Genomic DNA, 25,838 nt, shown 5'->3' with positions numbered 1-25,838 from the left:
TTGACATATATGACAAAAACAAAGAACATTTTTTAAAACTTAAACATCAACGCACAATTCTGATGATTCGTGGGAGGCTCAGGGGCGTTTCTCCATAGTCACATTAACACCGCCTACAAACTTCCAGGTCAGCTATCCCTTTTCCTTCTCGAGCTTCATGAATAAAACCTCCGGTCCACATGTCATGTTCCAAGCTGGCGAGTAAAGTGTTGCTACATTTGTGTCGACGAGCTTGCAGAGACGCGCAACTCCAGGTGGAACGGGTTCGATCGTGACAGGTGAGGCACGCACGGATCACGTTTGATTTCATTATAGTAAAATCTAGTGCTTCTAACTTGTTCTGAATAGCTTCATAGTTACTTCATGTTGCATAGTTTTTCACTAACCTTCGTTATTATTATTATTATTATTATAATAACTCTATAGAGATCTCAATGAGATCATAGGAGTTTAACTAGGGCATGTTAAATGTTTGACTAGTCAACGATTGTTTCTCAGGTGCATATTTACCTTGCTGACAGCAGTAGATGAAGTTATTGTGTGCATATATACTTTACGTGATACTCTACTCGCAAGTTTAACAGCATATCTTTTGTCCTGTAGACATTTGTGAAGGACTGTCACTGCAAATAACCTTACCTACAATGCGCCTCCCGTAATTGTTCATTGTTGGAATAAGCAAATGTTTTTGGGGGGGGGGGGGGGGGTTAAGAATGCCACGTGCTGTGGATTCACTGGCCATTTTTTTTTTTTTTTTTTTTTTTGCTCACTAATCCCATGAATAAGTTCATTGTGGGGGGAAAATGCACCTCTGTTCAAATTGTTTTGAGTTGAAGAGAAAGCAAGTGTGATTTCAATTGTGGGGTAACTATGGCATCCATTCATTCATTTTCTACAACTCATACTGGTTGTGGATGCTGGCCGTTTGTTTACTGCGGAGTACAGCTCGCCTTGTTTCGGTTTTCTACTTGTACTACAGAAAACTGCAAAAAAAAATGAGATATTGTATGTCAACAAACAGAAGAGGAATAAGCAGGTTACTTTGAAGGGAACAAAAAAAATTATCTCCTTAATACGGAAACTAATCTGCATGACCACTGAGCATTTAAGTCAAATAAATCTGTGTTGATTTAAATGTGTGGTGTTAATGTGGCATGAGGAACTCATCACCATCAATTCACAATTGATTTTTTTTTTTCCAGCGTTATCCACATTGTCCACTTCCGTGTCTTCCATCTGCAAGACCCAGCAATGTCCGGAGAGTTTCTCCAGCGACTGAGAACCATCATCCCAAGTGCAAAGCAGATCGGCCAACTCCTTCATGACCTGGTATCTTCTTCCTGGCAATTGCCCAGCCCCACTGTTTCTTCCAGTCAAGTCCCCAGCTTGTTTCGGGAACCTTACATCTTGTCAGGATACCGTCCCGTCCATCAGAAATGGCACTGTTACCTCTTCAGCCTCTTCCAGAGACACAACGAATCTCTCAACGTGTGGACTCACTTGCTGGCAGCCCTTGTGCTCCTACATCAGTGGTGGGCTAAAATAGGAGCCGTGGGGTACACCTTTACGGCAGCATCTCTACCTTTATGCCTCTTCTTTGTGTCTTCACTGACGTATTTGTTTTTCAGCGCAGCAGCTCATCTCTTTCAGTCACACTCTGAGCATGCACATTATTTATTGTTCTTCCTGGACTATGTGGGTGTGGCTGTTTATCAATACGGATGCTCCCTTGGACATTATTTTTATACATCTGAGCCAGCGTGGAGAGCCAGCTCCATTGGCTCGGTATTCTTGCCTGGCGCAGCTTTCTTAGGATGGCTTTTCTGCGCTAGCAGCTGTTTTGCCAAATCTAGATATCGGCGACCGTATCCCGTGGGTCGTAAAATTTGTCAGCTGATTCCCGCCACCCTAGCATATTTGCTGGACATCAGTCCTGTGATGCACCGACTTTCAACTGCGGCCTGGTTAGAGGAACCCTCACTGCCCTTCCACGCCCTCCAGGTAGCTTCTTTCCTTTTGAGCGCCATCTTCTTCTCCTGCCCCATACCTGAGCGCTTCTTCCCAGGCCGCTGTGACTTTCTGGGCCAAGGTCACCAAATCTTTCATATGTTTTTGTCCCTGTGCACACTGTTTCAGCTGGAGGCACTCTTTTGGGATTATGTCAGGCGGAGGGATACAGTGGTGGAGACATTTGGGGAGACACAGCTGTGGTGTGCTTGTATATCCTTCCCCGCCCTGTTCCTGTTTTGCATTTTGACAGCACTTGTAATAATGAAGCACAAACAAAAACAACTAAAGGGTCAAAAACAGAGAGACAATTAAGAAATGTGTGTATAGAGATGAAATCAGAAAAGCAACGGCATGAAAAGCAGCAATGAAATGCAAATTAAATGTTAAGTATTCCAACTAGCATGTCATGGTTATTTTCAAGTATGCAAAATATTTCACAGCTGATCCACGGCAGAAATATTTGGAACATTGTGCAACACTTTCCTTGATGAATCATTGCTATTGCTGCTGCTGAAGGAATCTCAGCTGAGTGAGTTGCAGATAACAGTTTGTTGCTCTACAACTCCCATGCATTTTTTTTTTCAATTATTTATCTTAAAAAAATTCCCCCTAGGTTGATTTAGATGGCATTTTAGCCCATGAGATAGTACACAACCAATTCACACAATTATCTGATCGGACTAGTCAGCCCAATTGTGAGTCATAATGCGGGTCTGGTTTTTTTCCGTTTTTTTCTCAAGCATGCAGACCAGCTGGCTTCGCAGAGTCATAGGGATGCCAGAGAACAATACTGCTAAACATTGGAAAAATGACAACAGCGTGACCAAAGCTGATTATTTCCAATGTGTCCTCCGCTGCAGTTGATTATATGAATAAATTGTCCTGCTGTACTTTGTTAAGTTATACACCACAGTAGAATCGAGAGCAATACTGGTCACCCTTGGAATACTCTGTGTTTCTCTACATTGTCTAAATTCTGCCTCTGAACAAATTGATTTTTTTTCCTTGATGTGCAACTTTGCTTTTTTTTCTTATAATCAAATTTTGATGCAATGAACTGAAGTTTAATATGGTGTAGATTATCATTAATATATATATATATTTTAACAGTGTAGCGTTTAACATGTTTTACACAATTTGATTATTGGGACTAGGCCAGATGACCAAACAGGAAATAGCATTTTTATTTTTAAAACAATGTTAGCATTTTTTTCCTCCTTTATAATGTGTTATATGTTTAAGTTAATAAAGAAAATTAATTAAATTATATTCCAACTAGCTATTATTGAGTTTGAATATTATTTTATTGACCCTCCCCCCCAATGTGGCATCCCTGAAGGCCGCTGTGACCTTTGTCTATTTTGTAACAGGTGAACCATCTAGCAAAACACGCAGTCAGCGTTAATAAAACTGAAACAATGTCAAACTATGTTGGTGCGTCAGCTGTCTTCATCCTGTTTAATTAATATTAAAATCACAACTCTCAGTCAGGAGCTCCTTATAACCCCACGAAAGTAGGATCCATTGCATTGTTGACCTATTCTACCATTATCTTGGCTGCACCTAAAACATGCAAGGGTGTGTCTGTACCAATAAGAGGCTCATTATCATATGACACGACAAATGAAAAAATGTTGAAGATTCCAGAAAACCATACTTAAAGAAGATGTAGTGTTTTATGGTTGTTTTGACCTCATCTTACAAGTCAAAGCCCATTAGATGATATGTAGGTGGAAAAATGGACAGCTGGGTATGATATAATATAATTCATTAGTATAATTCTCAAGGTCCACTAAAAATAACTTTATAATTTGCTGCAATTTGCTACCATTTGTTCCATAAAGGGACTAATAAAGCATTTTTATGGCAGTTTCCATCCTCCCCAATCAAAACCTCGGAGAATGGATTACAATTGTATCTAACTAGCAGTGTTAGACTACATCCAATTAGATAACAATGTTTACTCCACCGCATGTATTTCGCACTCCACTGTGACATTCCATTAGAGCTGAGTATTGCAATGACCAGAACCAACCAGCAGGTGTCGCTTCACCTACAGGATATGAATGGAAATAAGATTTGGGGGGGTCATTCTCATTTTCGACGTGTTTTTAAATGTTTTGCCTATGATGAGGTCAATACTACAATACAGGATGAAATATTTCTGTTTTGTGATTTTAATGATACACCCCTGCCAGCATTTTGACGTCTAATAGACGTCTAACCAGACGTCTCGGCTAAAACACGTCTAAAAGTGTAACAAAAAGATGTCTAATAGACGATTAGATTAGATTAGACGTCTATTAGACGTCTATGCTATAGACGTCTATTAGACGTCTATTCAGATGACACAAGTTATCATACTATTCAAATACCAGTTTTACAACAGTGCTTGGAATGTGCATGCAGCAGGTACGTAGTAGGTGCACAGGCGTTGCTCTCAGGTTGAGCTTAAGTACAATGGGTTGGTTATCAAGCTTGTGTGAGCACCTCCTTCAAGACAAGCAGGACACCAATGAAAATGAATCCCTCCTTCAAGTACCTGCCTTTTTGCAACGCATAATACCGTGACATGAGCTGAATGACTGGCAGCAGTTGGTGACACACAAGTGAGTCAAGCAGCGCAAACTGGTAAGTGATATAGCATTGTACACATGACATGTCATTTATGTGATAGAAATGATCTTACCTGGATCATTTTCTCAATTGGTGGTAGATCATTTTTTTGGTTTGCTTATATCGCAGAGCACGTCCACAATGGCTCCGATTCCAATGTTCGATATGATGTCGTCTTTTTCGTCTGCTGAGGTGGGCATCATCTCCCTCGTCGTCTTTCTTATCGTCAGCATTAGTCTGGTCGCCCTCTGCACAAATTGTCAGAAGTAAGTCAAATCATCATACACTGCCACACCTTTTGAAGAATCGTTGTATATGTCGGATTAATCATGACCAACAAATACAAATTTGACTTGTAATATGATTCGTTTTTGTCCATTCATAAATGCAAGACTCTACATGGCTATTAATCTCCTTCCCACGACAAAGCTTAGACTTGTCAGACTTGATGGGTGGATTTTGTGGAAAGGTGTTGGCCTGTTTAAAAAGAGGAAACAAGGGGTTTTAAATATTACAATCGCCAAATGCCACTACTTGGATCATCACAGTAACATCTTTACGGCCGGACAAATGACCCAATTGTATAAAAATATTTTGGACGCACCTAGATATGCATTCGTGTGTTTCCACACCCACCACTGCCAAACATACCAGTGACGGAGGCCCGGTCTGACTGAGTCGATGAAAATGCACTCTTATCTGCTGCTGAGTACATTCCTAGAGTTGTTTGTCACTCAAAAGAATGAAATTGCAACAGCGGCTGTAGAGATAGATAAGAATCATTTTAGTTGTTACCTAATAAAAAAAAGCAAAATGGCTTTGATTTGTTTACAAGATCACTGTGTCTTCTATTTCATAACATATTTGGTAGCTCATTCTTTCAATTTAAGGTGAGTTCCACGCCTAAGTATAAGTGGTTGAACCATGTGATTTCAACCAGCCAATCAGCAAATGAAGTTATCGAAGCGAACGATTTTACCTGCATGGTAAAATTCTTACATCTCATCACTTTTGCAGAAAACAAAAATACGGTTCGTTTGTTGACATTAACATGTCGTTGTGATAGAGAGAAAATAATTTTTAATATTTTAGACTATATAAGCCCATCTATTTTAGATATCTATTTTATTTGAATCACAGATCCAAGTGAGGACAATTAAAATTGATTTGTGAAAAAAATTGTACTTTATGCCTAACGGTGTTGGTATATTTCTAATGACTGTCATTATTTTTATATTATGATTATATAATTTATATTTTTAGATTTTTTTTTTTATAGTGTCCACTTAATCAGAATCACACATACACATACACACATCCCACGTACTGTCACACCCTTGGAACAAGCCCTAACTTTGTTTCTTGCTATCTTCAGGAGCTCCAGCACCGCATACGATGTGAACGGAGGAGGCACGGCGGTATGAACTGACTCGTTCTTCCTCTTCCTCTCACGTGTCACTCTGAATTCCATTCATGATGCAGCGCCCTTTAAATTAGCAAGTTGTTCCTCTGGAATTGCAACTATAGCGTAATTACTTCCAGGGGAAACCATGAAACTTTGTGCAAATCAAGGCTCTAAATAACTTTTTTTAAGAGCAAATTTGTTATTCAGTGACTACTTTTGAGACGCAAATTATGTAATTATGAATGAATGAATTTTATTTGTTTCAATGAAGCGCATCATAAATTATGAAAAGCAGGTAGCAGTAATTATTTTGCAGGTTAATCCCAGGGTCACATTTTTTTTTAAACAATAAAAATATGACAAGGGAGGTTGAATGTAGGTTTGCAGATGTTAAATATGTCAGTACTAGAGTGTACTATAATTATATGGAATAATTGTGCTTTCAGCTAAACTAAATTTTTACTTAATATATTTCACTTCATAGCAATCAACTAAACAAGTTTACATGATTCACAGATTTTAAGGACTTTAGCTCAGGAAAAATGAGAATTCTTTTCAAATTGACCCTATTTAAATAATGCGAAACAGTAATAATTTGGTGGTAAAATAAAAGCTAACTTCAATTCTCACCTAATCATAACTTATTTCAAAACAGGACACAGAGGTCTGAATTTCATTACTCACTATTAATTAGTCTTCATTTGAATAACACTGTCAGAGTTAAGATAAATATTCCGTGACATATTATGCTCATCATTTAAACACACACAAAGTTAAGCATAGTCGACAACAAGCTAACTGTCGTTGTGTAGAAAGACCGCATTCATTGTTACTGATTAGTTTCAGGAAAAAAAAGTCATGTGATAGACTTCACACTTGACAAAAACATGTTATGCATTCCAATTGTAATTTAGTTTGTTAGGTCTGATCATGTCCAGATAAGCCGGTTAGTTTCAAAAAGGAGTTTGATGAATTCTACTTGAAGAAGAGTAGACGGAAATTTTGAGAGATTTACCCGTTGTGTGATTTAATTTTATTTCTGACTCATTTGGCCAAATTGTGCAAATGATACCTGGCTCTTACTGGGCCAAACAGTTTTCTAGGGCCGCCACTGTTTACAAACCAGTACTCCACACCTGTCCCATACCAAGATGGGCTAGGCTAACATGCTAACCTTATGTAATTACTTTCTATATTACCGTATTTTTCAGGCTATAAGGCGCCCTTAAAATCGTTCAATTTTTTAAGTTTGAAATTAACTTTCGAGTTGAATATATGAATAGGTAGATATTGGTTGGAATGGGAAAACTTTATGGATGTTTGACTTCAGAGGTTTTACTCTCATGTGACCGTGTTCGTGGGAACACAATATTTTCATTGTGCATTTATTGTTCTTCTTTATCTTTATGACAGGCTGATGGCAGAGGTAAGTTAGTATCTCATGAAATTTAACATATTGTAAATTGCTCCTTTTTTTTTTTTAACTTGCTTGCATTTCCTTGCCAATTTTACAGACTCAAATTATACAGCATGGAGAGATCATAAAAGCATGCCAAAGAGTACACTGGAGAGATCAGTCAACGCAGTCAGCTAAGCCCCTGCTTGCAACACTCCTTTAAAGTTAAAGTTTGTTTTCAAGAGGCAGATATGAGGACAAATTAACACTTAACATTCCTTTCCAATGAAATCCAGTTTTCCACTGTTGGCTTTGTCCTGAATGGACGAATGGACACAAAGAGGGAGGCAGGTTACAGGGCAGCTTCATCTTACTGTACTGACTTCACCATGTCAGGCCTTTCACTTAATAGCAGAAAACACTCACATCAAATAGTCAAACAATATGTTTTGTCAAAAAAAATCAAAATAAAATTAAGCTCACGTTGAAGTAATATATTTGGACCTTATTGTGAATTGAGAAAACAAATAATGGTGGAAGTAAATGTCATTAAAGATCCAGAGACAATCCAAAATCGTCTATATGCTTGTTCTTGGGAGTGAAACAGATTTTACGGTGACCAATAAGGAAATCAAAACATTTTATTGCTGGAGTTAATTATCTGCACACACTCAGGAAACCGCAAAGATTCATGTATGACGATTTTTCCCATAAAGCTTTTTGTTATTGTTTTTGTTTCCCCGTTTTCTATAACTTCTTTTGTGCGGGCGTGTGTGAGTGAATGTGTGGAAAAGACATTAGCCGTTGCAATAATTCAGTGTTTTTTCTCCACAATGTTGAACTAGATTGTAAGGTGCATACTGACCGGCAAATTAAATGCAAACATGGCAATTCATTTAACTTAAGCATGTTAATCGACTTGTTTAGCGTGTGAAGAAACAAATCATTATTTGTAAAATGGTGCCTGAAATTTGATGACTAAACAGGATTTGATCTCTAGGGGATTTGTTTTTATTTTTATTTAGTTCTAATATGAGTGTTTGGTATTGTTTCGCTAACCATAAAATAATTTGTGTGCAATTGTCTTAAGAGGGCATAATGTGAATTTTGGTGCAGGGTTGCTTTCTTTTAAGGGATACATCTGTTTGCATTTGTATTCTTTTTTTATCATCTATCTAATATAATAAATTCTAATTTGATATTCACACGTGTCTGTTGATGATGAATTTATATACAGTTTGTTTTATTTGTCTTTTCAGGTTCTGAAAAATCTAGATAAAGCAGTTGATGGCCTCAGTTTAATTGGGAAAACTTGGGAGTGGCAACTTACCGTGATGAGAATTTAAAGTGAGGGTGGGGTTGCAATTCTTGCAATGCCAGTTTTCATACCATGTGTGGTAGAGATAGTTGTCTTACTCTCGTGTTGCAATACTACTACACACCCAAGTGACAATCCTGAGGGCGTTGGTATGCCGAAAAACAACGCTGACTCCTGCAATGTTGTTTTAGGCCGTTAGAGGGCAGCAGAAACAAGCATCACAAATAGTATGCAGCTCACCAGCCAATATGGAATGAAAATGCGTAGAAATGTTTGAGTTTAAAGGATCTATATTTTGTGAAATTGTCTTTTGAATGTGTTTAGGCAAAGTTGGGTCACTTGGGTGCTTGAATTATTTTGTGAGATGAATAGGCAGTGACGTGAGGTTCATGACTGGGGAGACACTGACGTCACCCCCCCAACCGGTAAAATTTGTCCGACACCTAACCGTGTCACAAAAAAAGTTGGGGAACGATGCTCTAGACGAGTGACTCATTCATTATTTGATTTGAATTATTTTAATTAAAATCCCATATCAGCAGTCTTCACACATACAAATGTTTTCGATTGTGCGTACTACTCCGTTTGAAAAGACATGCTCCGAAGTGCCGTTGTCCGAGCCAACCTTTTAACTCCAGAGTTGCTCTTCCTTTACTGATGACTTCCTGCTTCGACCAAAAATCCATCATTGAAAATCATTTGAGTTTTCATATGTAATCCTCCAATGTAAAAAACGAATGTAAAACGAAATAAATTAACGACTGCTCCTCAGTTGTTCATTGTAAATTTGAACTGGAGATCTCTTATTCTACAAGGGCACATGAGGTATCCTGGGCTCACTAGCGCCCCCTGCCATAAGGCTGGAGAACTTTTTCTTTCGTTGCCGAGCTGCAGTTTCCATCCAGATACTTTATTGTACCAAAGGGAAACTTGTCTTGCAAGGTACAGGACATATTTAAAAAAAACTGTCAAGACAATTTAGGAAAAGGAACACCTTAGAGAGGATTTTTTTAAATATATACTGCACAGTGGACCTCAGATTTACTGTTTACCATAGGGAATATTAGAAATAGAAATAATCAGCACTATTACGAACTCCTAAATAAAACATTTTTGCACAACCTTTTTCCTGTTGGTGGTTGGTATGAAATGTTGAATGGGTTGGGTTGTAACAGAGGCGGGGCACTCTCTATGCGTATAAGGCGAGAAATAGATGTGAATCTTGGCACTTGAGACCAATATTTCCTGCCCGGTTGTGTTTATGTATTTTATAGCAATTGTCATGGTCCACCAAATATTTTCTACATGACTCTAGCACTGAAGCACAGTACATCCGTCCAATTATTTTATTGCGAGACAGAAAACAATAGCCTACTTTTCTGTAAGCAAGTCAATGATGAAAAAAAGTTGGACCTTCCGTTATTTATTTTGGACTTATCTAGCTTTCTAGCTATCTTGCTAGCAAGCCATTTAATGAGGTTCTCCATAAGACTCGGAATTTTATTTTTTTATTTTTTGTGGCTGTCTTGGTTGACACGCCTATGCAACATTTAGTTTATGATGCTTTGGAGTTGGCAGATCAGGATGGTAGTTTGTTTTTTTAAAGTAGGGAACAGAGGGTGCAATACAACTAGAGGCTCTTCAGTCTCTCCGTTAAGGTCCATGTGAGTCTTATGGAGTGGAAGGTCTGCCTTGTGAATTGTACCTCTGATTCAGAAAGAGAAATTTGATTATTGTCCTAGTCATGGAATAGTGGACCTGCTCTACACTGTCAGCAGGGTCTTAAAATGTGCCTGTGTGCTCAAGCAATCTATATGTGCTATGTAGATTTGGACAAGGCGTTCAACTGTATCTGTGGGTTGAAATACACTAAGGTCCCATTTGTCCCAGATTCTGTTCATGAACCTTATGAATAGAATTTCCAGGCACATGGAAGACATTGAGACCTTGAGGGGTCAGAATTGGCCACCTGAGAGGTGCTTCTCTGCCTTTTGCAGATAATAGGTTGGTTTCATCAAGTCGCAAACATCAACTAAAGTTGTTTGCAGCGGAGTATGAAATGAAAATGATTGCATGTAACACAATCGACGAAAGACGGCACTATAGAATGAGATTGTGTTAGTCTTTATTGTGTCTAATAAAGTAAGTATGTATGTTATGTCCTCACTTTATGTATATGGATATTCCAAATATAATGGCACCATTAATTTATATGGTGGGGGTGCCATTACGAGATAAAAACAGCTTTCCATTTTCCCCATTCAATAATTGATACTAAAATTGATGCTTACTTTATTACTCTATGTTGTTGAAATTATAACATCACTCTCAACTAATGTTGGTGGGTGTCATGATGGTGGCACTGAACCAAAGGAATTGTGTCTGGTTTAGGGATGAGATTGGGACTAGGATTGGTTTCCTCTACTTCTTTGTGAGAGCAGTGCTCAGACCAGAAAATCCCTGCTGACTGCATGTCTGGCAGAGAGGGTGCAGACAGTCGACACTAATCTGCTCTCTCTCTCTCTCTCTCTCTCTCTCTCTCTCTCTCTCTCTCTCTCTCTCTCTCTCTCTCTCTCTCTCTCTCTCTCTCTCTCTCTCTCTCACACACACACACTCAGGTCAGTGTCGCATTTGATCTCCCATGCTTTGAGGGGTGAATAAAGGGTCAGACAAAAATACTTATTGTTAATTCAAAATATGTAAATTTGTAAACATATTTGGTCAAAATATGTAACTGCGGAAAAGTTTACAACAAATTCCTTGAAATAATGCAAGTTATAGCTATAATGAAATGTTTTTTAGATTAGCATTGATTTTAGAGGCATAAATAATCCTCATTGTTGCTGACACGCCACATTTCACTGACCACAACATAAATGCCATACAATTGACTGCCAAGTAGTCCAACCTCCAGCTCACTGACCATAAAAAGAATATAGAAAATGAATAGATGAATAGACCACAATACGTATATAAATAAAAAATTATTGTATTGTATAAAGTACACCATCACAGTCTAATGCAGGGATTCCCAAACACTGTACCATGAAAGAACACCAATGTGCCACAGAAAATGATGAAAACAAGTGTAAAAGTGTGATTAATTGTAGCATTACACTTTAATTAACTTCTTAAATTGAATTCATTTTTATAGTTATTATATGCATGGGCCACCAAAAAAATGCAGCTAGCTGCAAATGGCCCACAAGCCAGACTGTGGACACCACTTTTTGGAAATGTAAATAATATGGAAATTGAATTATTATTACTACTATAGTACTGGTGATAATAACAATTAGTATTATAATGGTTTGTAGGTCCTGAATTAAATCATGTCTGATATGTAATGATGCCGGCTAAGCCCTCACGGCCATACTTTGTATGTTGCTATGAGGGCTGCGTGGCCAGCTGTCAGCCCGGCATTGCTCCAGCAATCAGACACACGTAGACGCACGTACCACGACAGACCAACCCCCTTCTTCCTTTCCTTCTCCCGGCACTCTGACGGCCGGCGAGCGGTGGGACAGGCGTCGATCGCCGCTTCAGCAACAAAGGGACGGTTTTACTGTCCGGTTCGACCGCGTAAGTACAAGAATGTTTCTTTTTCCCACTGCATACGGTTGACTGAACGCAGTGCATGCAAATATTGTTTTGCTTAAGCAGTGCGTGGACGGAGAGGGGGTTGGGGTTGCGTCGCCCGGCGGAGATCGGTGATGTAGTGCAACTTTGCTTAGCCGAATGCTAAATATTGTATAGTCATCGATTAGGCGTCGACTCGAGAAAACAACCGATGTAAACAAGGAGGGTTGCAGATAGTTGAACTTGCATTCGACATTATGATCCCATTTTTGCAACTGCGACGAAGGTGCCGCAGAATGTAAACAAACATGCACATTTTTCGATAATAATATTTGTGCATTTTCTTTGAACTCATTTCTTGCGTATTTATAATTCCAGCCCCATTTGATCAGCATAACCGTGCTTTTGACTGATGACGTTGACCCCATTCCGGTCAAAATATTGACACATACTCGTTTGCTTTGTCATTTTATTCATGATTTATTTGCCACCCTGGTGATCTAATGTGATACGTCCCTTTTTATGAGTGTGTTAGCGTGAAAAAAACATTTATTTTCGGCATTACCCCGTCGTCCAACACAGCGCCTCCCGGCGAAACTCGTGTCCGAACACGTTGTCAGAAAGGGGGTGTGTGCCGAAAAAGGAGCTGCCAGCCAATCAGCGGAGGCGCCCGCCCATATTTATCGCACTTGTTTACTACACAAACTCGAATGTGATTGGTGGAACGGCTTGGCAGGCTCGGGTTTAACGCTGCATTCAAGACCTCACAGAGGGTGGGAAATTCGACCTGAAAGGTAGAAAGCAAACGACAGGCGTAACATCTCTCCATGTTATTCAGTAGATTTTCGAGTCAAAATTTATTACAAACTCATAGAATCGACGAGGGATGATGAAACATGATTTATGACGTAGACTGACCATGTTAGCTTTCTCCTCATAGAATTCCTTTGAGACTATTAGTTGCATGCAATGCATAATAAAACGGTGCAATGCAGATTACTGCCACCTTATTGATTTTCATGTTGAGCTCAAAATAACAGGCATACAAATTAAAATTACCTTGGTCAGAAATGAATTAAAATACACGTTGTTTATTGTTTCTTGTTGATTCGGAGCATGATTATGTAATAGCATCATAGAGGGATGAAGCGTGTTCTATGAAAAAAAAAAATCGGCTGGGAAAAAAAATGTACTTTGTAAATGTAAACAACCACCACTGGTTACAATTTGATAAAAATAAAGAGATTAAGCATTTGAGCCCTCATATTGTTAAAACAACCCATTCAAAACAGAGAAGAAAGTCACTGGTTTTAAATGGCTCTTATTTACCATGGATTATTCCTACTTTAGTAAATGCACCATTAGCTACATTTTTACCCTTGCACTGGTAGGTCATAATGAATCATCAGATGACATAAACTCATCATGCTGTCTGTCGCGTATTTGGAGAAAGAACTACCCAAAGCTATTACATTTGGCCAGGACATCTGAATAGTGGTTTTCTTCAGATTCCTGCAATAAAGTTAAAATTTTGATGGGACGAGTGCTTTGGAAAATCTCACAAGGCCAATGCAGCCAATTGTTTAGGTCAATAAACTTCAGCAGACCAAACTTAATACAATTCCAATAAAATCATATTCATTGCAGAGGGTTTTTTGAGGACAATGAGGCCTGTATTTCCACCAATGTTTTATTACAAAATATTTGTGAATATAAGCTCAGCCAGAAAGAGCACACCATAAATTTTACACACGAATTTCTCATTATTTTTTACATTACTGCATTTTGTTGCTTGCAGCGGAATTTGAGTCGACCGCTGAATTGTGAAATATCGCATGACACAAAAAAAACTGTAAAAAATAATATCAATTCAATAAATCCAAGCCTGTTGCTATGATAAAACCTACAATAACTATACACTTAAGATAAGTTACATTTGAGCATTCTTAACAGCCGTATGGATTTTAAAAAATAAAGAAAAACCCAGACAATAAATCATATAAAACAAAAACTGTACAAGTACAGTATTACGTTCAAAGCGTGTGGTGGTGGTGCAAGTCACTTTGCTTAATGATTACACACATCTCACTTAGCGTTGTACATTCCGTTCTTTTAATATCGATGTGAATTTATTGTTCCATCAGCACCCGAGCAAGAGACTCAATTGAGGAACGTAGTTCTCAAATCTTAATTTTGTGTGTACTACACACACATACACAAATAATACAGGAGTCAAGCGCTCATGTATACATATTTAAATATATTTATGTATAATAAAGGCTTTTTTAAAAGTAATTCTCAGGTATGCAACTTGGTCTGCCTGGCTTAATCTAGGTAATCATTCATTAAGATATTTTGTACATGAAAACAATTTTAACGGTCATCTTTTAAATGGTAAATAAGCTTTGAATCATTTTGATTGAAGCAAGATCAGTGAAAGGTAATTCACTAAATATTGATTTAAATTGTTTATAATGGAGTTAATCGTAAGGTATAAATAATTTTTGAGGGTTTTCTGACGCTGACTCTTTGTTGAGAAACAAACAGAACAGGAGCGTTAATGCCTATGAATAAATGATTGCCATAATTGTTTGGCTTCATAGTTAATGAGCTTTACAAAATTAATCGGGGACATCAGTGTAGACATTAAATCAAGATGATGAGATATTTTCAATGTTCTGTGTAAATCATTATTCTTTGGGGTCAGTTTGACCCTTGTGTGTTTAAACCTCAAGAAATCTACTTAGGGATATTTAGGTGGTCGGTAATCAAAGTAATTGGATTAACTAGAAAAAAAATCTGTTTATTTTTAAATTTGAAATATTTTAGTTGCATCTTATCTCATGCTTACTGTTACCCACAGGGACGTTTGTGCTTGACTGCTGAGTCCCCACACTGCACAGCAGCAGCACCATGGCAGCTATGAGATCCAAGGACAGAGCCCAATCCGAGCCAGGCGGGTCACCAGCGGGACTGCGGGACTCGCAAGCCGTGGGTAGACCTGAAATACAGCACAGCACTGTGGTGAGGAGACAGATTGAGATCAGTTTTCCATTTCAGTTAATGACAAACAATGTTAAATGGGACACATTATGGGTAAATGACTTTTTTATTGCTTGTATGCAAATAAATGAGTCTCTGGGGTTCCTAGTCGTCCATCAAGTGTAGATTTAAATAACCAACTAAAACATTTCAGACTCTTTTTGAAAATATATCTCTGAGCGAGGTGTTTTGAAATTAAAATTTAATTTGGGAAATACTGAGGCTAGGGTATTTCCCTGATACGAATTATATTAAAACTATTTTCTGACCATTGAAAAGAACATAGAGTAGCTCAAATTTTTGTGACTTTTTTTTGTATAACAATTTGGGCGGTATATATTTTTCAATGCCGAGTCGTTTTGTGGTTGTAGTTTTTAACTACACTTATGAGAAGCACAAAAAAAAAAAACTAATCGTGTTGGCTTTCATTAGAGTGTGCAAGTCCACGTAATAATTTTCTCTGTTTATTGCCTTCACGACATTATATTGGCAGTTATGATTCCTCTTGCACAGAACGAAAGTGATCCCACACAAATGGGATCATCCTTTCTAGGTCTTCTGCTAGAGGTTGGCACTCATTGCCCTTTTCATACTGCCTCCATTGTAAGCCATATTGTCCGCAGGCAGGACACCACAGATGGACAGGAAATATTTTCTCAACAGCTTTATTTGTGGCTATAGCAAAACTCCACTTCTGACGTTTATGTAATCAGCTTAACTCAAATAACCGGTGTGCGGCTCAGCTCATAGACGAGTTTAATAATTTGCTTCGCTGCTGGCATTTATGCGTCATATTCAAAGTGAATCAATATTAAAACAATAGCTCATCTGGAATTTAACCTTAGAACCTCCTATGAAGATTTTCACGCAGAACTGCATCCAGGATCCATTTGTGGACAGAAATGAGAATAAGACGGTTCAACTGCAGAATGAGCTGGAGAGAGGCTGGAGCATCGGGCCCGGTCCCCTGCAAACAAGGGCCCCTGCAATGGACCCACTCGTGGTATCAGCTAGAGAGCCTGCATACAGGTGAGAGATATGTTGCACTAAGAATGAGTGAGAGTCAGACTGCAACCTAAGCTCTGTCTATTGTCTCCAGTTTCCGTAGCCCAGAGTCAGTGGAGATGGATGAGATCATGGCGGCCATGGTCCTGACCAGTCTGTCTTGTAACCCTGTGGTCCAGAGTCCTCCACAGACAGAAACTGGAACAGGTCTGTGTCACTTGAGTTTTCAAATTTATGGCCATCGATCCATTTTCTATTACGCTTGTGCTCATTGGTGAGGAATTTATTCTTTACTTGCTGGTTTTGGAAGCAAGATGGATGCATGGAGAACATGCAAATTGGGAAACGTTGACATTACTTTTAATAATTTCAAAAAATCTGGAGTGGAACAATAGCTAATTTGCATGGTTTTATAGACTATATAAAGCCAGCTACTTACTGCTAGCTCAAGCGTTTAACTAACTCACTTTGTGCTGAATTATTGCTACATTTGTATCAAATTACTTCAGTGTAGGTTTATGACCCTGTTCAAAGGGGAAATCAACTCTAAAAAAATATTTTTAATAATATCCTCCGTGCGGCCCCACTAGCCTAAACATGGAGTTCTGATTAATACTGTGGATAATCAATTAAACAGCAAAATCCACCTGTTTTTAACCATTGCAGGGGGCGGCCATTTTGCCATTCGTTGTTAATTGTAAATGACAATCACAGTTGCTCAGGCAATGATCAATAACGGTTAAAATTAATTTATATTCCACAAATGCAATAAAAATCATAATCCAACGTTTACTGTAGAGTAGTGGAGCTGCATAGAACATATTGGAGAGAGAGAAAAAAAGTCCCCTTTAAATATTATTAAAGTAAAATAAAAATAGATGTTGGCTATGTGGTAAATAAATAATAAATACATAAAGGAACAGAGTGGGACCAAAGAGAGAAAAATATCATCTGTTTGGACAAAGAAGAACATCAGAACCTTGGCACCCATGTGGGACACCTGCTGTTCTCTGTAGGATGGGCAGAGAAGAAAGAGCATTTCCACAAGCGCAGATTTAATGCGGGGGATATATTCTACATCCATATTACCGTATTTTCCACACTATAAGGCGCACCTAAAAACCTCAAATTTTCTCAAAAGCCGACAGTGCGCCTTATAATCAGGTGCGCCTTATATATGGACTAATATTGAGCCACTACAGCAGGCGTGTCCAAACATATGGATTTATATATGGACAAAGTTTTAAAATGGGCCATTCATTGAAGGTGCGCCTTATAATCCGGTGCGCCTTATATATGGACAAAGTTTTAAAATGGGCCTTTCATTGAAGGTGCGCCTTATAATCCAGTGCGCCTTATAATGCGGAAAATATGGTAAACTAAATTTTTCCTCTTCTAGTTGGCCCCTCATCATCAGTTGACATGGAGTGCGGTGGCGGCGAGCTTTCAGACAGCGGCAGCAGCGGCTACTGGAGTTGGGATCACGGCAATGTAAGCCCGTCCCCTTCACCATCCGTCCCGGAGATGGATAGCAGCCCAGATGAGGGCTTGAACATGGAGCTGGATCAGGGGGAGGAGCTTAATGCCAAAAAGCCAAAGGTATGCACTTGCACTTATCTCAATTAGCATATGATGCTATCCGGTATCGTTACTTAATTTACATTTCCATGCTTTCTGTTCCAGAACTCTTTTAAAGGCTTCTACAAGTGTCTGTGGCCCAATTGTGGCAAGGTGCTAACGTCTTCCGTCGGAATAAAAAGACACATCCGAGTGCTGCATTTGGGGTAACTTTGTGTCTTTTCTGGTTTAATACATTATGTATGAAACTCTCTGGTTTTCCCCTCAAAGTATTTCAAGTTACACAATTGGTTTCCTTTTTAGTGTTAAGATGGATAATGTGTTTTTTTTTTCTCCCGTATGAAGGATGCTGTACAGCCGTTGTTTTTATTAGGACATTAATTTATTTCTTTTTATTCTCTACTTGCTTTCTTTGGCAAACTCACATCTGTAGAGTGATAAAAAACAGTTGAGCTCTTAAGATTATTTCTGAGCTGGAACACAGCATTAAAAAAACAAGAGGGAATAAAAATTTTAAGTGGTGGAGGACTGAGTAATTCAACCTGATGAAACTCTGAGATTTGATATCTGGGCCACAATGGTGATTTTTTTTCTTTTTTTTTTTGCTAACATATAAAATATTTTGTTTTTCCTGATAGCAGTGGGTCAGATCAGTCGCAGAGAGAAGAGGATTTTTACTACACTAAGATATCCTGTGAGGCAGCGGACACCAGCACTACACTAGTTCCTGCCCAGCAGGCTCTGGGCCAAGCATCGCCTCTCAGCTGGGTCTCATGCAGCTCACCAACTGGTTTGGCAGTTCAGATCCCTCCCGGACACAGGCCAAGGTCCAACTCCAGCTCTGGCTTGAGCACGAGCAGGCCCAGTCCGCTCAGTCAGTCAGCCCCCAGCAGTTTTTGGCAGATCCACTCAGAGCATCTTTATCAGGTCAGTTTAGAGGACACAACAATACAATGACATTATACTTAGTGAAAACGAATGCAATAGATAAAAGTTTGTTGTTGCATTAAAAGATAAGCAAAAATGCTTTTTTAAAAAAAAAATAACTGAAACTACAGATTATGTTTATCAAACAAAAACTGTTTTCAGGCACCTGTGGCCCCAAGAAGTCCAGGATGCCTCACTTTGACCACACCCACCGTTGCCTCGGGCAGCCAGAACACTCAGGTGGGTCTGGAACTTTCCTTTCTATTTCTAAAGATAATTAATGAAAGAGAGTAATGTAGTTTTTCTGGTTTGTAGTTGACCCTCAGTTGAAAACAGATCATCTTTATTACCGTATTTTCCAGACTATAAGGCGCACCTAATAACTTTAAACTGGCCCGAAGCATTGTGTCATGCAATCAATCATAAGTGGCCCGCTGAAGACTATGAATCAAAAAGACTATGGATCATTATTTTGTGATTATAAAGTAATTTGTTGCGTCTGAAGTTGAAATAAAAAAGATAAAATGGAGAATGATTTGATTTGGATTAAAAATCTGACATGATGCATTAATGGTGCGCCTTATAGTCCAGTGCGCCTTATATATGGACAAAGTTTTAAAACGGGCCATTCATTGAAGGTGCGCCTTATAGTCCGGAAAATACGGTAGTTGCTCAAATATGGTGCCTACTGAAAAATGCAACAGACACAGTCTAGGGTCTTGCCTCATTATCTATTAAAGATTGCTTCTGTTTTCCGTCTTCTCTAGATGGCGAAACCTCGCTGTCGGTCTGTCAGCGTCGGGGAGCAATGGCTGCAACAGAACAGGCTCCAGACAATCAGCGCGTCGCCCTCGCGCACTCACTGCTCCTTCAGGTGAGACGCCGCATATCTCTGTTAACGTCCGCCACCGCTCCATCGACATATCTCGCCCGCCATTTAAAATGAAACAATACTTACGCTGTCCAAACACTCACGCCAAATGACAACATACATAGACTCTACAAAAAAGTCAATACCCATTTTCTTTTTGGTAGCCACAAGGTATGTATTAAGCTTTTTTAGTTTATGAAATGGCCATCACACCGGAGGACGATCGATGCGTCTTGAATTTCAGATGTGCTGTTCAAACTGCAAATACCCTACAGCACATCTGACTTTATAAACTATTTAAAATTCCCATTATTGCTAGGCAGTTATTGCTTTTGTACACACGCCTCAACCCTTTTAATGGAGCCTTGTTAAATGTTTTTTTTTTTTAAACAGCAGATATAACTACAGCTGCTGTAAAAATACGCAAATGCACGTAAATGATTTTTTACCACAGCGCTTGCTTTTAAATGTGATACTATATTCACTCATTAGACCAGATGTGAAAATCAATAGACCAAAATATTATGGGCAGATTTTTCTATTCTATTCTACATAAAAAATGCATTAAATTGCTGCAGGTTGTTTGATATCTGTCTATTTTGATTTTCCATTAGTTTAATTTACTTTACAAACCCGATCGCAGTACTAATTAAGTAGAGGTACAACTTTAATCTTCTGTTACTTTCTTTCATTTTAATCTTACTTTCTATTTTCCATTAGACTCGCATGATGATTTTTATATGAATGCTCTTGTTTCATTAACAGGAAAAGTCGCGGGGAGGCCAAGAAATGTCGTAAGGTATACGGAGTGGAGCGAAAGGACCAGTGGTGCACCGCCTGCCGCTGGAAAAAAGCCTGCCAGCGTTTCCCTGACTAAACAGCACAATGAATGAATGACTGGGTGGATGAATGGATGGGTGGATGATAAAATACAATTTTATCATAAAAGAGGATATAGTGTATATAACAGCCATTGAGAAAATGTTTGTTACTTTACTTTTATATCTTTTTTGTTTTGTTGATGTGGTTGTTTTTTTGTTTTGTTTTTGTAAATACAATCTTTTTCAGAAGATCACACCAGACGGTTCATTATAAGTTGAATTCCACAAATAAATTACAGAAGAGGAGCTTATTGGGAAATGAATGACCGCAACTATTTCATCAGGGTCTCGATTAAGGATTTGGATTTCTCCGGCCTTTTATTATTTGTCTGTTTATTGTTCTCCTTGGGTAATGAAGTATGTTTTTACCTGTCGGTCTGCCAAGGTGCTAACTGTTGACTGGCGTTGTTCATGTGACGTACTCGGCCTGCACTACTCTCCTATTTTATCCAAAGGTCATATAATTACAACCCTTGTGACCCTACTGTACAGTATTAGACTGCTTAGATTGCTTGTTTGTTTAATCCAATCCTCTTCCAGTGGTTTATGATGTATATTACAGTATAATGTGTGCTTTGAGCTATGTACGAGTATTTTGTACCTTTTTTAATGTTAGGCTAAAATGATTCCCCCCCCCCCCCCCCCCCCCTTCTCCATGTTTATAGCACTTTGGTGGATTCTAAAATCACAGGAATAAGCTACAAAATATTCGGTTTCACTTAAGCAGATTGAGTCCATGAAAATTTGGATTCTGTGGGAAATAACCATTGTTGATGGTTGTTTGGAGTGATCATGAGAGTTTGTAAAAGCAATAACAGGGAAATAAGGAAAGAAAAAGGAAATGCAGTATGTTGTCACATAAATAAATAAATAAAAACACTGAGAATTTGAGACATTGGTTTCTTTTCTGCATGACAATCCACAAAAGAAATAACAAATTATCCCATCCATGGAATTTTCTGAACCGCTTTATCCTAATTTATTCTTAATTTTCTATACACATTTTTATATAGTCTTACAACAATGATTTAAATGTTAAAAATTGTTGAAATTTACATCGTATCCACAAATGTCATTATGTGATGCGGCTGCAGAGAAACATACACACATGCAGGTGCAATGTTTCTCAAACACGCTCTACACACATACACACACGCACACACACACACACTGTACAGACATCATTACATCTCAAAATACACTATAAAGATGTAAAACAATGAATGTGGCTGCGAGTGAAGGGAAATCAACTTTTTTTTCCCACTTTGTACAATAGTGACCATGGCTGACACGCACTGTTAATTTCTCCCCTCTGCTCTTAAACGATACATTAAGATAGTGTCGTTTAAAACTCCTTTGCCTTTCCACGGTGTGCCACACACCCAATGACACACACCCAATGACAGGCCGGGGCCATTTCTAGCTCCATTGACCTCAATACAAACGAGTCCCTCCTCTCTTCAATATTCTACATAACAATAAGTTAAACCTGTGATTTCATTTTTGGGAATTTGGCAATTACTAGCAGTTGGGCCAAATTCAATAGCTGAAAACACAAGAGGGTTATTTTGTGAGGGGTGTTTCAGGAGATAACTAAGTAATTTGGGTCTAATTACACAAATAAGAGAATTCCGAGCCAATGGTCTGTGGTTCTAATTTCACCGAGGTTGCTTTAAAAAAAATAAATAAATAAAATAAATCCACATTATTGCATGTTGTTGCTAGCATGTATCTTTCTCAGACACTAGAGGGCAGTATTATTTCATCTGTCATTGCGCCTGAGCACCATAAAGCATTTTTTTTTTTTGAACTGATAGATGCAGTTTGGTGAGTTGTCAGAAAGGGGGAAAAATTAACTGTACACCGTCAATTGAAAATCTGTGCAAGTCCAATTAGCATATAGCATTAATGTAATTTTGTGAGGGCACATAAAAGCTTACCATAAAATATATAAATATGTAATGGTGCCATTACTAGGGTTCCCGGTACAAACGTTAAAAGCAATTTAATGATTGCAATAACTATTTGGTGATTTTTAGTCACACTGTTCAAATAGTTAGTTGCCCCTGTTCAGATCACGTGGAAATTATTTAAAATGTATTTTAAAAGTCACAGAATTTGCATCTGTTTTCATGAAATATATGCAATTTCAATTGCATATTGTTTCTTTACTGTACCGAATGTGAACCGAACTGTGATCTTAAAATCAAGGCGGGCTTACACTCCGGACTGGACTGTGATTTTTTTTTAAATATATATATTTAATATTACATCCCTATCAATTATACATTTATGTGGTTTCATGGTTAGAACTGGTCCCCCGAGGGGAACTTTAATTACGTGGCTCTTGCTAAAATCAACTTTGACACTTGTGAATTACAGACTGACTCCACTCGTCAGTAGTTTGGGAATTGCATGGAGAACCACCAGAATTTTAAACTTCCAAGTGGAGACATCTCAATGGATTCAACACAACTAATGAGAGCTGGCTGGGCTGTCAAGCTTTCCGAACTAAAGTGCAAATGACTTTTCAAGAAAGTGCAGTCAAAAGTCACACTTTGTTTTTCCAATCTCATTTGGCCTGTCTCTGGTTGCACCGACACACAAAAATATATTCAATTGCACTTCTCTAAATTCTTTTATTTCACAGGACGGCATGATAAATATTGATCATGGTCATAGCATTCCTTGTTTTACTTGTTGGACACAAAGAGCCGACGACAATGGAGGAAGTCACAGTTCAGACTGTTGAAAAGATGATTGGTTGAGGTATGTGGATAGCAGGATTTTGGGCAACATGTTTACAGTTTGTTTTGCCTCCAGGCTCTTGTTACCGGGGAGAAATTGAAGCGGCCGCTGCGGCTGCTCCTCATGCCGAGGTACTGCCTGAGCAGCTGGTTGACCCGTTTCTGACTGTTCCATTTTCGGGCAGATTTGCGGACGCCTATGAAGCCTCCATAGCGCTTCTGTAAGTGTCTCGCAGGGGAGCCAATCAACTTCCTGTAACTTTGGCGGCCCCGCTGAAAGCCGCCAAAGCGTTTGGATAAGCTAACGGCCTCTGAGCTTTCATCCAGCTCGCTGACATTCCCATCTTCCCTCTGCTCGCCGTCTCCTTCATCCAGATGGAGAGCCAGACTCTGCACGTCCTCCCCCGCCTCCGAGGATTCGAGCAGTGATGAGTCATAATGGACACGGCGCTGCTCAAAGGGGGCCTCAACCAGGTCCTCATCCTCCTCTTGGAAAGGTTGTGCGGCCGCTGATTGCAGTTCACTATCAGAGGTCAGATCCAGAGAGGTCATCTGCAGCCCTCCTGCAGTGCTTTTGAGAAGGGCGCCTTCCTGAGCAAACGGAGGATAGATGGCGAGCCTCAGGGTGCGCTCACATATCTCCCAGGTGAGCGAGGAGGAGACCTGACCCTTGCACTCTAACAAGCACACCTGCAGAGAGAAGGATATGCAGATACGATTTGACATGGAGGGTAAAATGCTATCCATCCATTTTCTTCAGCGCCTCATTAGGGTCATGCACACCAATGTAAAAAAAAATAATAGCCAATTAGAATACTAATTTTCCCCGGGTAATGTGATTTTTGCTCCTGATATACGTACATACACACACGAGCCAGGACACAGCTCGTGTTGTATTAGCATTAGCATCAGTGCTAACATTACTGATCAGGTGTTTCTGGAAATTCAGTCAATTCATCATTTAAGGTGGAAAACTTATCCTGTAGCCCAAACTGAGACAGACTTGATCTGGGTGGCCAACTTGTCAGAAAGTTAATGGGGCTCTCCTTCATGCAGCGTTCACATCATAGGAAAAGTCATGAACTAATTGAACACGTCCATCATGTGATAAATGTGACGTCTACTTCAGTAGAATGATTGACAGAAGCAAATTAACCAAAAATACCAATTATTTCTTATGTCATTGATGTGATTTTTTTTTTTTTCGGACAGGCTCTTCAACCTGAGGAAATATTTTAGGAATGATATATGATGTTTTCAAAGTCAAGTTTTTAGAGAGAACTTTGGCTGTGTGATTCTGTGCACGACATTTTTCATTCCACAGCCACCTGACTTGAAAATGTCAGTTTGATGTGAGAAGCCAAGTCCATACTTATCAAATCTTGCTTAAATTAAATGAATTGTTATCGGAAACCTGCAGACATCAAAGGAGATGAGCGCGGAGGGAGTTCCGCTGTGAATCTATCAACGGAAATTAATTATCCGTCCTAAATGAAATGAACGCACCAGGGGATTCTCCACGTCAGATCAATGAAACAATCTAAAGGAGTTTATGACTGAGAGGCAACGTGTGTATTGGTCATATTTTCATTGTCTTGTGAGGACAGAAAAAAAAACCAACAGGTTAAGGACGTCCTTCACGATTTGATTTTAAAAGCGTGATTTGCTCTCTATAGCATGAAGGCTTAATGGGGAAAGTAACCAATTTAATTTGCACAGCTGTCACCGTTCAGTGCCATTGCACTAATGATATGATCCTTACATTGCTTAATGTCACTCTGTATTAATGTTATATCTGAAATGTTCATTTTCTTATCGTGGGTCAAACCAAAGACAAATTTCTTCTGTGTTTTTAACAAATTTGGTCAGTGAAGATGATTTTAATTATGATAACTACTCTGAGATTGTTCCCAGTTGTTTCCATAGTATGTCATGGGATTTTCCAGTTGCCCAAAATGTGTTACTATATAATATAATTTACAATATAAAATTTGAGTTCTCTGGTCTGTGTTTTATATTGATTTTCTTATTGAATATAATGCTGTACACAACTTGACTACTAAAGTTACAGAATTGCCATATTTTCTGTTTAAAGACAGCGGCGAGACACGAAGTGAGGCAGTCAGTTATCTGCCTCACCTCAGATTGCGTCAATCCCTGACAAAAAAGCACAGAGCACAAGTAAAAGAGTAGTGGGTCAAACCAAAGACAAATTTCTTCTGTGTTTTTAACAAATTTGGTCAGTGAAGATGATTTTAATTATGATTAATAACTACTCTGAGATTGTTCCCAGTTGTTTCCATAGTATGTCATGGGATTTTCCAGTTGCCCAAAATGTGTTACTATAGGGCAAAAAGAAAAAATAATTACATAAAAATTTTAGTCTGGTCTGTGTTTTATATTGATTTTCTTATTGAATACAATACAACTTGACTACTAAAGTTACCGAATTGCCATATTTTC

General features: G+C 38.7%; 3 protein-coding genes across 6 annotated transcripts in view; 2 read left to right on the top strand and 1 right to left on the bottom strand.

Moving 5' to 3' along the window:
• Positions 1 to 113: 113 nt before the first annotated feature.
• paqr8 (progestin and adipoQ receptor family member VIII) lies at positions 114 to 3,288 on the top strand. The gene is made up of 2 exons (XM_049756478.2): positions 114 to 278; positions 1,203 to 3,288. The coding sequence occupies exon 2, from the start codon at positions 1,252 to 1,254 to the stop codon at positions 2,320 to 2,322; it is 1,071 nt and encodes a 356-aa protein (XP_049612435.1). The 5' UTR covers positions 114 to 278; positions 1,203 to 1,251; the 3' UTR covers positions 2,323 to 3,288.
• An 8,873-nt stretch (positions 3,289 to 12,161) lies between these two features.
• znf395b (zinc finger protein 395b) lies at positions 12,162 to 21,519 on the top strand. Of its 3 annotated transcripts, none has more exons than XM_049756822.1 (10): positions 12,162 to 12,327; positions 15,188 to 15,348; positions 16,226 to 16,395; positions 16,466 to 16,578; positions 17,771 to 17,970; positions 18,055 to 18,155; positions 18,591 to 18,876; positions 19,039 to 19,116; positions 19,644 to 19,750; positions 20,513 to 21,519. In XM_049756822.1, the coding sequence occupies exons 2-10, from the start codon at positions 15,238 to 15,240 to the stop codon at positions 20,622 to 20,624; spliced, it is 1,278 nt and encodes a 425-aa protein (XP_049612779.1). In that variant the 5' UTR covers positions 12,162 to 12,327; positions 15,188 to 15,237; the 3' UTR covers positions 20,625 to 21,519. The 3 variants fall into 3 exon arrangements, with proteins under 3 accessions (XP_049612779.1, XP_049612778.1, XP_049612780.1); XM_049756821.1 differs by having other exon boundaries at positions 18,588 to 18,876; XM_049756823.2 differs by lacking the exon at positions 12,162 to 12,327 and having other exon boundaries at positions 15,194 to 15,348; positions 16,212 to 16,395; positions 18,588 to 18,876.
• Positions 21,273 to 25,838, bottom strand: part of pnocb (prepronociceptin b) — a 20,321-nt gene continuing 15,755 nt past the window's right edge. For both annotated transcript variants that reach the window (XM_049756833.2, XM_049756834.2), the window contains one exon: positions 21,273 to 24,065. In XM_049756833.2, the coding sequence (XP_049612790.1) occupies positions 23,430 to 24,065 (636 nt within the window). In that variant the 3' untranslated portion in view covers positions 21,273 to 23,429. The remainder of the gene's footprint in view (positions 24,066 to 25,838) is intronic.

This window comes from Syngnathus scovelli, chromosome 20 (assembly GCF_024217435.2).
Source record: "Syngnathus scovelli strain Florida chromosome 20, RoL_Ssco_1.2, whole genome shotgun sequence".
Classification (NCBI taxonomy): domain Eukaryota; kingdom Metazoa; phylum Chordata; class Actinopteri; order Syngnathiformes; family Syngnathidae; genus Syngnathus; species Syngnathus scovelli.
The sequence above is the reverse complement of the archived record's forward strand: the minus strand, read 5'-3'. Positions and strand labels throughout refer to the sequence as shown.

Bases quoted from the DNA above. Each gene is read 5' to 3' on its own strand.
- paqr8 (XM_049756478.2), top strand. From the start codon at position 1,252: ATGTCCGGAGAGTTTCTCCAGCGACTGAGAACCATCATCCCAAGTGCA.
- znf395b (XM_049756821.1), top strand. From the start codon at position 15,238: ATGGCAGCTATGAGATCCAAGGACAGAGCCCAATCCGAGCCAGGCGGG. The intron at 15,349-16,225 runs GTGAGGAGACAG...CCTCCTATGAAG, and splicing joins AAATACAGCACAGCACTGTG to ATTTTCACGCAGAACTGCAT. The intron at 18,877-19,038 runs GTCAGTTTAGAG...AACTGTTTTCAG, and splicing joins ACTCAGAGCATCTTTATCAG to GCACCTGTGGCCCCAAGAAG.